Source organism: Rhinatrema bivittatum, chromosome 1 (assembly GCF_901001135.1).
Source record: "Rhinatrema bivittatum chromosome 1, aRhiBiv1.1, whole genome shotgun sequence".
In the NCBI taxonomy this organism is placed as follows: domain Eukaryota; kingdom Metazoa; phylum Chordata; class Amphibia; order Gymnophiona; family Rhinatrematidae; genus Rhinatrema; species Rhinatrema bivittatum.
The window spans coordinates 750481168-750495416 of NC_042615.1; the positions used below are offsets into that span (position 1 = coordinate 750481168).

General features: G+C 50.0%; 1 protein-coding gene across 2 annotated transcripts in view; it reads left to right on the top strand.

Moving 5' to 3' along the window:
* NUP155 (nucleoporin 155) overlaps positions 1-14249 on the top strand; it is a 304350-nt gene that overhangs the window by 196500 nt on the left and 93601 nt on the right. For both annotated transcript variants that reach the window (XM_029578544.1, XM_029578554.1), the window contains one exon: positions 1658-1796. In XM_029578544.1, the coding sequence (XP_029434404.1) occupies positions 1658-1796 (139 nt within the window). The remainder of the gene's footprint in view (positions 1-1657; positions 1797-14249) is intronic.

A 14249-nucleotide genomic window follows, 5' to 3' on the forward strand; every position in this document is an offset into this window, starting at 1 on the left:
CAGAGCAAACTCACGCTCCCGAATTGAGGTGCTTGGATGTCAGAAGGGTCCTCTTGCGGTACTTGGAGGTCACTAACTCTTTTCAACTATCATATCATCTATTTGTCTTGTGGGCGGCCCTAAGAAGGGCCAGAAGGCATCTAAAATGTCTATAGCCCGCTGGCTGAAAGAGCCCATTGCTTCTGCTTATATTTGCCGCAGACATGCGGTTCTGGAAGGTTTGAAGGTGCATTGCACTCTGTCACAGCCGGCTTCCTGGGCAGAGAATCAATTGGTTTCACCGCAAGAAATTTGCAGGGTGGCGACCTGGAAATCTCTCCATACCTTTTCAAGACACTACCATTTGGACGTCCAGGCTTCGGATGTATCTATTTTTGGAGGCAGTGTCATTCAAGCCAGACTTTCCAATTCCCACCCCAGATAGGGCAGCTTGGGTATATCCCAGCAATCTGGACTGATCCAGGTACGTACAGGGAAAAGAAAATTGGTTCTTACCTGTTAATTTTTGTTCCTGTAGTATCACGGATCAGTCCAGATGCCTGCCCATTGGGGGTCTTCAGTTTCTAGGGAGTCCACTCGTTTGGAGTTATTTTTATGCTCGGAAGGAGGGTATAGGGGTATCCTCATCCTACACAGAAAACTCCAGTGTCACAGATCTAGTATATATAATTGGAGTTAATTCTTCTTGGTCCTTCACTTGACATGCCTTTGTTCCATAAAGTTTATTATTTGCTTGGATACTGTTTATACTGAGGAGCTGCAGGTAGCACACCGACTTAAGAGGAGGTACTCTCGAAGTTTTTCTCTGCTTCCATCTGCTGAAAGGGAGGCAAAACCCAGCAGTCTGGACTGGTCCGTGGTACTACAGAAACAAAAATTAGCAGGTAAGAACCAATTTTCCTTTACTTGGCTTCTCTTGCCTTTACTGTTCTAGATCAGCTGTATGTAACGTAGTTATATAATAACCTGCAAGAAAAGCAGTATAACCTATCCAGTGCTTGGCATGGTATTCTGATTTTAGTGCTAGTAACCAGAGCATTATAATGTACAAAGTACAATTCTGTTGTGATGATCAGTATAGGAAGTAGATACTAAGACTGAATGATCAGGGCATTGCAGAGGAACAGTGGGAACTGACGTCTGTCTTTGTTTAGACATGCTTAGAATAATTTTTAGAGTTATCTACCTGTTTTACTATTCAAAAGTATAAGTATCAATTATTGTGAAAGTGCTTACTCAATGAAACAAGGGAACAGCAAGCATGAAATTCTGTTTAACAATGAGCAATGATTGGCTTAGAGCCAGTCGCACATTATGACTAAGTGATCACCAAATCATATGCGCTGTGCTTTTTTTTTTTTTTTTTTAACCCGCCTCTAACAGTAAGTTAAGTTAAACTAAGATCTTCCATTTACCAAGCTGGGATAGCTAGTGGATAGTATCCTTGTTTTGGAGCCTGTAGGTTGCAAGTGCCCCTCCTGAGATCTTTTATTAATATGAATGTGGTAGAGAGGGGGAACTGTCATGTTGCCTTTATAATGGCTGCAGACTTGTTATCAAAAAGAGCTTGTTACAAATAGCACTTTGAGGAATCCCGCTGCATAGGATGGTATTAAATAATAACCTGTTGGGTTTCGGGGGCGGGGTTTCCTTATAGGCAAACGAACTGCTTCAACGATCTCGGCAGGTTCAGAACAAACTGGAAAAGGACAGAATGCTCAGAGAATCTTTGAAAGAATACCAAAAAATCAGTTATCAAGTGGATCTTTCTAATGTCTGTGCACAATATCGACAAGGTGAGAGGCAAAGACCATGACTTTCTGCAGAAGAAATGCAACCTGTTTTATGTATGTTAGACATGCAGAGGTGTATATGAACACCTGCCTGATAAAGAATCCCTGTAGTCATCCTTAGATGAATACAAGGATTCTTTACTCCAAATATACTGGAAAACATCAACTACTTTATCTTCACAAGTTTACTGTTTTCTTTAATAAAATTAAAAAAAATCTGATGACACTGAATGTGCTCTAATGTTCTTTGAATGTTTTCAGAAAAGAAATAGCCATTTCCTAGCGTGTAGCAGATGGTCTCAGGACCAATGGGTATCGTGTACTCCTGATAGCAGTTGGAGACGGATCAGATTTCAATCTGACGTCAGCCCTAGTACATATACCCCTGCAGGAAGTGCAGCTCTTCAGTATTTTCCATCTCCATAGCAGTTAGGGACTACCTGCACGCTTTCACAGCGTTAGAGCAAAATTTAACGGAGAAAACAAAAAAAAAAAGAAAACCTACCTCAACAGTGAGCCCCACTCACCTGTGGCGACACCCTCGGATCCCTCCCCCAGTTGAGAATTCCCGAGGTGATTTCCGTGGTCCCTCGGAGGTGAGCCTCGGTCCGGCGGCCAACCCTTGGCGGGGACCTAGCCCCCGATCTCGGACGCGGCTGAGAGGCAGCAGGTAAAAGCACGAGCATGGCGGTGAAGGTATTTGCCCTCTCCCCCCGCAGCCGGAGACCGTCCGGAACGAAACCGGGAAGTGCCGAGACAAGGTAAGGAAGAAATCTTTTTTAAAGTCTCCGGTCTCCGATTCTCGAGGAGTCGCACAGGTCACCGGCTGGGACGAGTGCCACCAGGTTGATCCGCCCTAGCAGGGCTCGGCCCCGGTCAGAGCCAAGGGCTCTCCCACGTGGGGACCCTCCGAGGTGGTTGCCGTCACCATTTTGGCCCTGTTCTCTGCCCTGACCGCAGTCTCGATCCGTGCGCATAGGGCGAGTCGTGCGCACATTACTTGTGTGCACGAATAGGCTAGGCGCATACCTACGACTTGTGCGCACACCAGCACGCACATCCGTCCCCGCGCACATATTCGACACACAAGAAATTTCCGCGTCTATACCTATGGCACCACCAGAAAAGGAGCTCAAGGTTCAGGGCCTCTGCCCAGCATGCCACATCAGAGCCGCACATCACAAAGAGGTCGACGCCCTGTGTATCCAGTGCGAGGAGACCCTGCGGGATCAAGCCCAGGGCCAGCCCCATCCGGGCCTGAGTGCTAGTTCCTCAATAAGTACCCCGGACCTAGCAAATCCCAGCGGGCCCCCCCCCCCCCCCCCCAGCAGGACACAGCGTCTATCTCCTGGGTGGAATTTTTCAAAGGCCTGCACACCTTCGTTCACATGCAAATAGAGCCTCCAGTAACACGGCCACAGCCTTCACCAGAGGACCGCTACACTCCGGGCCCCACTTACAGGGACATGGACTTCTCGGAGGAGGAATCAGAACCCCTGGAGGAAGGGGAACTCCCTCCGGGGAGTGAGCCTCACCGGACCATGAGACACTTCTTCACCAAGGATGAGCTTCCAGACCTGGTCACCAGCAGCCTGAAGGAACTTGCGATCCCGGGCACAAATGCCTCGGGGGAACCTAAGATGATGAATCCTCTGCTAGAGGGACTCTGTCAGACCTCCCACCATTTCCCTCTGTTACAAGCCGTTCAACAGCTAATTGACCTGGAATGGATTGCTCCAGAGTCCACATTCAAAGGGGGACAAGCTATGGCAGCCATGTACCCTCTGGACCCGGCAGCTAAAGACCTTCTGACATGCCCAAAAGTGGATGCTATGGTCTGCACGGTCTCGAAGCGCACCACTATCCCAGTGGAGGGAGGTGCAGCACTCAAAGATGCGCAAGACAGACGTCTGGAATCCATCCTTAACAGTCCTTTGACTATGTCCCTACAAATAGCGGCCTGCTGCACTGTTGTGACATGTGCCTGCCTATCACAGACCAGGAGCAACACCCCTGGGGAAGCCATGGAACCAGCAGTATCATTACTCGCGGATGCTGCTTCCGACCTGGTATGCACTGCAGCTAGAGGAGTATCATCAGCTGTGGCAGCCAGGAGACAACTCTGGCTCTGAAGCTGGTTGGCTGACGCGTCTTCCAAATCGAGACTCACAAGGATGCCCTTCAAGGGATCCCTCCTGTTCGGCAGTGAACTAGAGAAACTGGCTGACAAATGGGGCGAGTCCCCCTACCGCGACTACCGGAGGACAAAAGCAAGAGAAACCAATGACTCTTCCCCTGATCCTCCAGGGGCAGAGGTTCACAGCGCTTCAATCCATACAGAAATAATTATCAAGCGCCCTGCCCTACAGGCAGGAACCAGCCCTTTCGGAACAAGCACAACAGAAGGGGAACCAGCTCGGGTCCAGGCCCCAGCCGCACCCCACAATGAGATTCAGCCGACCCGTCCAAGGGAAGAAGCCATAGGGGGCAGACTAGCCCTGTTCTACCACAGATGGATCGAGATAACTTCGGACAAGTGGGTCCTAACATCATTCGAGAGGGGTACTACCTGGATTTCCTACGAACCCCTCCGGACAAGTTCGTGGAATCCCCCTGCCATGACCCCTCCAAGAGGGTGGCAGTGGAAGCTACACTGACCAGACTACTAGCCCTTGAGGCCATAACCCCAGTACCTCCACAAGGAATAAATACTGAGCATTATTCCATCTATTTTATCGTCCCCAAGAAAGAGGGGACGTTCAGGCCCATCCTGGACCTCAAGTCGGCCAACTGCCACCTGAGGATTCCCTGCTTCCGCATGGAAACCCTACGTTCTGTAATAAGGGCGATACAGCCGGGAAAGTTTCTCTCATCCCTGGATCTTTCGGAAGCCTACCTACACATCCCGATCCATCAGGAACATCGCTTCCTATGCTTCAAAATCCTGGACCGTCACTACCAGTTCCGGGCACTACCCATCGGGTTAGCCACAGCACCCCGGACGTTCACCAAGATCATAGTGGTGGTGGCGGCAACACTGAGGAAGGAAGGAATCCTCGTTCACACTTACCTGGACGATTGGCTGACCAGGGCGAAATCCCCAGAGGAAAGTCACCAGGCAACCAACAGAGTCAAAATTCTACTGGAGAGCCTCGGATGGCTGTCAACACAAACAAGAGTTGTCTGCAGCCCTCACAGTCTGTAGAATACCTAGGAGTCCGACTCGACACCAAAGAAGACAAGGTCAGCCTGACTCCCACAAAGAGATCAAAACTGAGGAACCTCGCCCTACAGCATGGGATTACCTGAAAGTCCTCGGTCTGATGGCATCCACACTGGAGGTAGTGCCATGGGCGCGAGCTCACATGAGACCCCTACAACGCTCACTTCTATCGCGATGGAATCCACTGTCTCAGAACTACACCGTACGCCTACCACTCCCGAGCAGAGTTCGGACCAAGCTACGATAGTGGCTGCAGGTCAGCCACCTGAGCCAGGGAACAAGAATATCTTCACCAACCTGGACCCTGCTCACCACAGACGCCAGCCTACGAGGATGGGGAGCACACTGCGAGGAGCTAACCGCCCAGGGGCATTGGACCGTAGAAGAGTCGGGATGGAACATCAACCACCTAGAAGCGCGGTTCATTCACAGACTCCGAGGCAAAGCGGTCAGAGTAATGTCGGACAACATCACGGTGGACTACTTCAGCAGAGAAAGTCTAGACCCAGGAGAATGGAAGCTGTCGAATACAGCATTCCAAATGATAGTGAACTGGTGGGGAACACCAGACATGGACCTTCTGGCAAACCGGTCCAACGCCCAAGTACTTCAGCTGCAGGCAGGAACCTCAGTCCCAGGGGATCGATGCCCTGGTACAGACCTGGCCACAGGAGACTCTATTTTACGCCTTCCTGCCGTGGCACCTATTGGGCGCAATCATTCACAAGATACAGCTACACAGGGGACTAGTACTTCTGGTGGCCCCGGACTAGCCAAGAAGACCATGGTACGTAGACATGAGAAGACTACTGGCAGGGACCTCCCTGCCGCTGCCTCCACACAGAGACCTGCTCCAACAAGGGCTGATCCTCCACGAGGATCCAGGTCAATTCTCTCTTACGGCCTGGCCATTGAGAGGGCTCACCTAAGAGAGAGCGGATACTTGGGGGCTGTAATCGACACCCTACTCCGAGCGCGCAAGTTCTCCACATCTTTAACATACATAAGGATTTGGAGAGTATTCGAAGCCTGGTGCGAAGACCACGACATCATACCACGCTCAAAGTTCCCGCGATCTTGAAGTTCCCACAGAACGGGCTACAGAAGGGATTGTCCCTCAACTCCATCAAGGTACAGGTGGCCGCATTGTCATGCTACGGCACCAAGAGCGAGAGCAACAGCATAGCCTATCACCCGGACGTTTCACGCTTCCTGAAAGGAGTCAAACACATCCGCCCACCCCTAAAGTGGCCGGTACCTCTTTGGAACCTCAACCTGGTCCTGGATTTTCTAGCAGGAGCCTCCTTCAGGCCCCTCCGAGGACTGTCTCTCCAACTATTGACTTTGTAGACAGCATTCCTGCTGGCAGTTTGTTCAGCCCGCCGCAATTCAGAACTACAAGCACTGTCCTGCCGTGAGCCGTTCCTCAGGCTCACCCGTGGAACCATCCAGCAAGGCAAGGTCCCTTCGTTCCTTCCCAAAGTTGTGTCCCACTTCCATCTCAACCAAACCATCTCGCTACCATCACTGGATGAGTTTAAGAATTCGGAAGAAGCTCAAAGTCTACGCCACCTCAACATCAGCAGACTCCTATCCAGATATCTGGAAATATCGGAACCCGTACGAAAAACGGACCACGTATTCGTCCTTCACAGCGGGAAGAGACAAGGGGAAGCGGCCTCGCGGGCAACCATAGCCCGCTAGATCAAAGAAGTCATCAAGGTGGCCTATGTAGAAGCATGCAAGCCGCCGCCTCTACAAGTCCATGCCCATTCTACTAGAGCCCAGGCATTGTCCTGGGCAGAAACCAGAATGTTGTCACTCGCTGAGATTTGCAGGGTGGCGACATGGTCCTCCATCCAAACCTTCTCCAGGTTCTACCGCCTGGATGTTCAGGCTCGGGAGGACACTGCGTTCGCAAGGGCAATACTAAGTGTGTCATGGGCAGCCTCCCACCTGGTTCGGGAGTAGCTTTTATACATCCCATTGGTCCTGAGTCCATCTGCTACACGCTAGGAAGTGGAGAAATTATTTACCTAATAATTTCGTTTTCCATAGTGTAGACAGATGGACTCAGCATCCCACCCTTGGCTGCCGTTACTCATGGAATTTCGAATGATTCAGGGTAAGCCATGCTTTCCTTCACTTAGGATACCCATCCTACCGGGTGTCGACGCTTTCCGGTTGAGGGCATTGGTGGTCTCCAGTTATAGCCAATTCAACCAGATCAAGTTAATCAAGTTATAAAGTTTAACCAAGTTATGAAGTTATTCAAGTTAATCAAATTAGTCAGTCACACATATATCCACAATGCTTTTCAAGGAGAATACTGAAGAGCTGCACTTCCTGCAGGGGTATATGTACTAGGGCTGACGTCAGATTGAAATCTGATCCGTCTCCAACTGCTATCAGGAGTACACTATACCCACTGGTCCTGAGTCCATCTGTCTACACTAAGGAAAATGAAATTATCAGGTAAGTAATTTCTCCAACTGTTTTCATTGGTCTCACTGCAGTTACTGTTGGCTGTTCTGCACACTTTTCCACTTGCCTGACTTCCAAGTATTTTCAACAATAGTTGCTACAGAATCAAAAGAAGTCTTTATTGTTACTCTCTATAATATAAAAAAAATAATGTGCAGAATGCATATCACAGCCTCAGGTACAAACCTAGGTTGTAAGCCCTCTGGGGACAGAGAAATACCCATAGCACCTGATGGTAATCTACTTTGAAGTGCCAAAAAATGCAATATAAATCAAATAAATAAATATGCTAGTGCTCATCTAAATTTACTGCACCAAAGATTTTGGGGACATGTTAACATTTCTAAGTGTTTCAAACAAAAATAATTGCTGGAAATATAAACAGAAATACCTATTTTATTACTTTATAATAAATAACTACTTTTTGCTTTATCTGTTCCAAATTAATATTTTGTTTAGAAATCTTTCTAAGTAAGATGATTAACTGTAATTAGGAGGCACACAATCTCGACTGAGGCTCACTATTATACCAGGTATACATAACGCACAAAATGTAGGTTGTTTGGTTGTGAACGTCTTGCACACTGCCTGATACACAGAGCCTTACGTTTCTAAATCTATACAGTGGATTTTCAGAAGGCATTTGACACAGTCCCTCATGAGAGGCTTCTAAGAAAACTAAAAAGTCATGGGATAGGAGGCGATGTCCTTTTGTGGATTACAAACTGGTTAAAAGACAGGAAACAGAGAGTAGGATTAAGTGATCAATTTTCTCAGTGGAAAAGGGTAAACAGTGGAGTGCCTCAGGGATCTGTACTTGGACCGGTGCTTTTCAATAAATATATATATATATATATATATATATTGAAAAGCATAAATGATCTGGAAAGGAATACGATGAGTGAGGTTATCAAATTTGCGGATGATACAAAATTATTCAGAGTAGTTAAATCACAAGCGGATTGTGATACATTACAGGAGGACTTTGCAAGACTGGAAGATTGGGCATCCAAATGGCAGATGAAATTTAATGTGGACAAGTGCAAGGTGTTGCATATAGGGAAAAATAACCCTTGCTGTAGTTACACGATGTTAGGTTCCATATTAGGAGCTACCACCCAGAAAAAAGGTCTAGGCATCATAGTGGATAATACTTTAAAATCGTCGGCTCAGTGTGCTGCAGCAGTCAAAAAAAGCAAACAATGTTAGGAATTATTAGGAAGGGAATGGTTAATAAAACGGAAAATGTCAAAATGCCTCTATATCGCTCCATGGTTAGACCGCACCTTAAACACATTCTCTGGCAACAAATTCCAGAGTTTAATTGTGCGTTGAGTAAAAAAGAACTTTCTCCGATTAGTTTTAAATGTGCCCCATGCTAACTTCATGGAGTGCCCCCTAGTCTTTCTACTATCCGAAAGAGTAAATAACCGATTCACATATACCAGTTCTAGACCTCTCATGATTTTAAACACCTCCATCATATCCCCCCTCAGTCGTCTCTTCTCCAAGCTGAAAAGTCCTAACCTCTTTAGTCTTTCCTCATAGGGGAGTTGTTCCATTCCCCTTATCATTTTGGTAGCCCTTCTCTGTACCTTCTCCATCGCAATTATATCTTTTTTGAGATGCAGCGACCAGAATTGTACACAGTATTCAAGGTGCGGTCTCACCATGGAGCGATACAGAGGCATTATGACATTTTCTGTTTTATTCACCATTCCTTTTCTAATAATTCCCAACATTGTTTGCTTTTTTGACTGCCGCAGCACACTGCACCGACTATTTCAATGTGTTATCCACTATGACACCTAGATCTCTTTCTTGGGTTGTAGCACCTAATATGGGTTATTTTTCCCTATATGCATCACCTTGCACTTATCCACATTAAATTTCATCTGCCATTTGGATGCCCAATTTTCCAGTCTCACAAGGTCTTCCTGCAATTTATTCAGTTTATTGCAATTTGTTCAGTTTAAAAAAAAAAAAGCAATTGGCTCTGATTTCATTTTTCAGGAGACAGTATTGTCTCCACGCTCTTGCGGGCGGCTTAGGGGGGGCTTTGCCCCTTGTGTGGACATAGCCTAAGCCCCTGTTCCCGGTGATCCTATTGAGGGTGAAACTGGTGGTCCAGTCACTCCCCCCTCCCCTGGCTGCCTTTCATTTAACAAGGACGCCCCCCTAGTGCAGTTCCCTTAGGGATCCAGTATTCCTCAGCTTCCACTTTTATGCTGTTTTAAAAAAAAAAAAAAAAGGTAAAGATATATATACAAGCTTCACATGCCTGTTTTTGTCGACGGGAGCTGGCAGCCAGGGTGGTTTTGGAAGAGGAGCATGCAGGGTTCAGCCTGCTGCCTCCGCTCCTCCTGGCAGCACATTTTCAGCACTTACAGCAATCAGCTGATTTTTCTCTGTAGCTCGCGGCTTTTCTTCATTGATTATGCCGCACTCCCACTGCTGCCTGTCTTGTGGAGAGCTCTCGACGCATATCTCACATGAGGGGCTCTGCTCAGCATGTTTGCCGGGGGATGAAGGGCCCTCTCCGGCAGCGCGATCAAATTCAGTCCGGGGTCGCTCTTCTCATCGCGTGGCCAGGCCGTTCCCGGGTCGGCAAACCGCAGGAATGGCGGATATCTTGGGGGTTTCAGCAGATCCTGATTCGGAGCTGCTTAGCGCTGACTATCTGAATTTATTAGGGTCTGCCCCTGATTTGAGTCCTGTGAATCCCCAGGCAGAGGTACCTGGCCCCCCCCCCCCCCTCCTCCGGCAAGTCTAGGCCGCATTTTTCTTCAGGATTTGTGCATGAGGAGCACAAATTCTGATCTGGCCAGCTTGCAGGAGGAGGAGGATATTTCACCTGGTCCCCCCATCTGCCAAATTTCCACTGTTGGACCCCCACTCGCTCCTGTGCCTCCGGATGCGATGGGGTCTGTTCTGGTGCAGGGGTCCCCTCCTCCCGGACCGTCCAGCACACCTGGGAACCCCAGATTCGGATCAGAGTCTGGATGTGGCGGAGACACTCTCCCCTCTGGATGGGGATGACCCCAGGACTTAGGGCTCCGGCTTGTGCTTTTCCTTTTCACCCTATGCACAAATTGCTACTCACCCGGGAATGGGAAGCTCCCGAGGTGGGGCTCCATGTCGGGAGAGCCATGGACAAACGTTATCCGCTCCCAGAGGACTGCTTGGAAATGCTGAAAATTCCCATGGTGTATTCTTCAGTCTCCGCTGTGACCAAGCACACCACTATTCCAGTGGTGGGTGCTACGGCCTTGAAGGACGTGCAGGATCGCAAGCTTGAATTCCACCTTAAGCATATCTTCGAGGTGCTTGCCTTGGGAGTCAGGGTGACTATCTGCAGCAGTCTCATGCAGCGGGCAGGCCTTAGGTGGGTTCAGCAATTACTCGGCACCCAGAACCTCCCGTCCGCAGAGGCAGAGCAGGCTGAATGGCTGGAAGGCGTCATTGCGTATGGGGCAGATGCTCTGTATGATCTTCTCCGCGTCCAGGCAAAGGCGATGGCCTCGGCGATTTCCGCTAGAAGGCTCTTCTGGTTATGTAACTGGTCAGCGAACCCGTCGTCCAAGGTGCGGTTGGGCACTCTGCCCTTTAAGGGTAAGTTGCTTTTTGGCGAGGACCTGGAGCAGCTCATTAATTGCTTGGGTGAGAACAAGGTTCATAAGCTGCCTGAGGACCAGCCGAAACGATACCGAGCGTTTGTGCCTTCCCATTCCCGTTTTCGGGGCCAACGCAGGTATGCGATGCGAGGGCGTGGTGCTTCTTCAAGGGGTTACCCTTTCAGGTCTCGTTCTTAGCCCTTTCGAGGTCGCCGGCCCTTCCGCGAGGGGGCCTCTCAGCATTCCACCCTGAAGCCCGCTCCCCAATGAGATCCGGTCGACCCATTCCTCTGTCCCCAATCTAGGGGGTCATCTCTCCCTATTTTTTTGAGGAATGGGTCAAATTCATATCGGACCAGTGGGTTCTCAAGATCATCTGAGACGGTTACACTTTAGAATTTTCTCGATCTGCCAGACCTTTATGTATCCTTGCGGACGCCTGAAGCAGGATGCGGTGGCCTTAAACCCTTACCAGGCTCCGGCAGCTGGGCGCCATTGTCCTAGCTCCAGTACCAAAGAAGAAAGATTCCTTTCGTCCGATCTTGGACCTCAAGAGGGTAAACCGGGCCCTCAAGGTGCCCCATTTTCGGATGGAGACCCTGAGGGCGGTCATAGCAGCTGTTCATCCCGGCAAATACCTGGCCTCTCTCGACCTAACGGAGGCATACTTACACATCCCGATTCGCCCCGAACACCAGAGGTAACTTTGCTTCCACATTCTGGGCCAGCATTTTCAGTTCCGAGCACTGCCCTTCCGTCTCACCACCGCACCGCGCACCTTTACCAAGGTCATGGTGGTGGCGGCTGCTCTCCACCGGGAAGGAATCTTGGTCCATCCTTATCTGGACAACTGGCTCGTAAGGGCCAAGTCAGAGATTCTCTGCCAGCAGGCGGTCAACCGGGTTCATGCTCTTCTTACCTCCCTAGGGTGGATAGTCAACTTCCCCAAAAGCCATCTATAGCCTTCCCAGATGTTGGAATTTCTGGGGACACGTTTCGATACGCGGCTCGGCAAGGTGTTCCTGCCCCATGCTCGGGCATTCAAGCTCATCGATCAGGTGTGCAACCTTATCTCGCTCCTGATGGAGTGGGACTACCTCCAGGTCCTGGGGACTAAGGCCTCCACCATCGACCTAGCCCCATGGGCTTTTGCGCATATGCGACCATTATAGAGAGCTTTGCTATCCCCTGGCAGCCGGTGTCGGAACAGTTTCAAATGGTGCTCCCGCTTTCGGCCTCTATCATTGCCAACATACAGTGGTGGCTTTCGCTTCCACATCTTCTGAGGGGCATGTCTCTTCAGACTCCACAGTGGATCATCGTCACTATGGATGCCAGTCTCTCCGGCTGGGGAGCAGTCTGTCAGTCTGTGACCATGCAGGGATATTGGTCCCCAGTCCAATCCCGCTGGCACATCAGTCGGCTGGAAGCCTGGGCGGTTCGCCTGGCCCTACAGGAGTTTCTACCTCTGCTCCGAGGCAAGGCGGTAAGGGTCTTCTCTGACAACTCCACTACGGTAGCTTAAATCAACCAGCAGGGGGGGCATGCGGAGTCACTTAGTGGCCCTGGAAGCCAGCCAGCCCCTTGCCTGGGCGGAGCAGATTCTGGATTGTCTGGCGGCCTCCCACATAGCGGGCAAGGAGAATGTGCAGGCCGATTTCCTCAGTCGCCAGCGTCTCGATCCGGGAGAGTGGGAGCTCTCGGATGAAGCCTTGAACTTGATCATCAGCAGGTGGGGTCCCCAACACCTGGACCTCATGGCGACTTGGAGCAACTCCAAAGCCAACAGGTTCTTCAGCCGTTGGAGGGAGCACTGTTCGGAGGGAGTGGATGCCCTCCTATACTTGTTTCCTCCAAGGCCTCTTGTGGGAAAAGTTCTACAAAGAATAGGACTCCAGGAGGGGCCAGTCATCCTGGTAGCAACCAAATGGCCCCGCAGGCCGTGGTTCGCGGATTTGATCAACCTGGCGTCGGACGGGCCTCTTCATCTCTGCCATCTCCCTCATCTGCTTCGGCAGGGTCCTGTATTTTTTGACCAGGTGGATCGCTTCTGTCTAGCATCCTGGCTTTTGAACGGAGACGCCTGAGGCATAAAGGCTATAAGGAGGAGGTGATTACCACTCTCCTCCAGGCGCGGAAACCATCTACTTCTTTGGCTTATGTTCGCGTTTGGAAAATCTTTGAGAATGTCTGTTCGGAATCTGATGTCTCGGCGCGCTTGGCACTGGTCTCCGTGGTGCTTTCTTTTCTTCAGAATGGCCTCTCCAAGGGGCTGTCCTTCGATTCGTTGCGCGTCCAAGTGTCCACTCTCGGTTCTCTTCTCGGTTGAGTGGAAGGGCACACCTTGGCATCTCATCCGGATGTGGTTCGGTTTTTGAAGGTCGCCAAACATTTGAGACCGCCCATCCGTCCCACATGTCCGTCCTGGAATCTCAATTTAGTCCTCCGGGCTCTCTGTGTGGCTCCATTCGAACCTCTCCGTCGGGCTACTCTAAAGGATCTTACTCTTAAGGCGGTTTTCTTGGTGTCTATTTGTTCCGCTCAACAGATTTCGGAGATTCAAGCGCTGTCCTGTCGGGAGCCCTTTCTGCGTTTTTCGGATGCGGGAGAGTCTCTGAAGACCGTTCCTTCCTTTTTGCCGAAGGTTGTTTCTTCTTTCCATGTTAATCAGTCAGTGGAGCTTCCCGCAATATCTCCGGAGGACGTCGCGGGTCCTTCTGGGGGCGATCTTCATCGGCTGGACATGAAACGCGTGTTACTCCGCTACCTTCAAGTCACCAATGAATTTTGACTCTCCGATCATCTTTTTGTCCTCTGGAGTGGTCCAAATAGGGACAAACAGGCTTCCAAGACTACTATTGCTCGGTGGTTGAAGGAAGCCATTTTTTCGGCATATCTTTGCCAAGGCCGGGACAGTTCCTGAGGGTTTGAAGGCTCACTTTTTGCTTTCTCAAGCTACTTCGTGGGTGGAGAGTCTCTCGGTCTCTCCGCAAGAGATCTGCAGGGCCACTATATGGTCATCCCTGCATACCTTTGCTCGACACTATCGTTTAGATGTGCACGCCCCGGTTTTTGGTTCTTTTGGGTGGCAGGTGCTTCGAGCGGGACTATCTCAGTCCCACCCGGTTTAGGGAA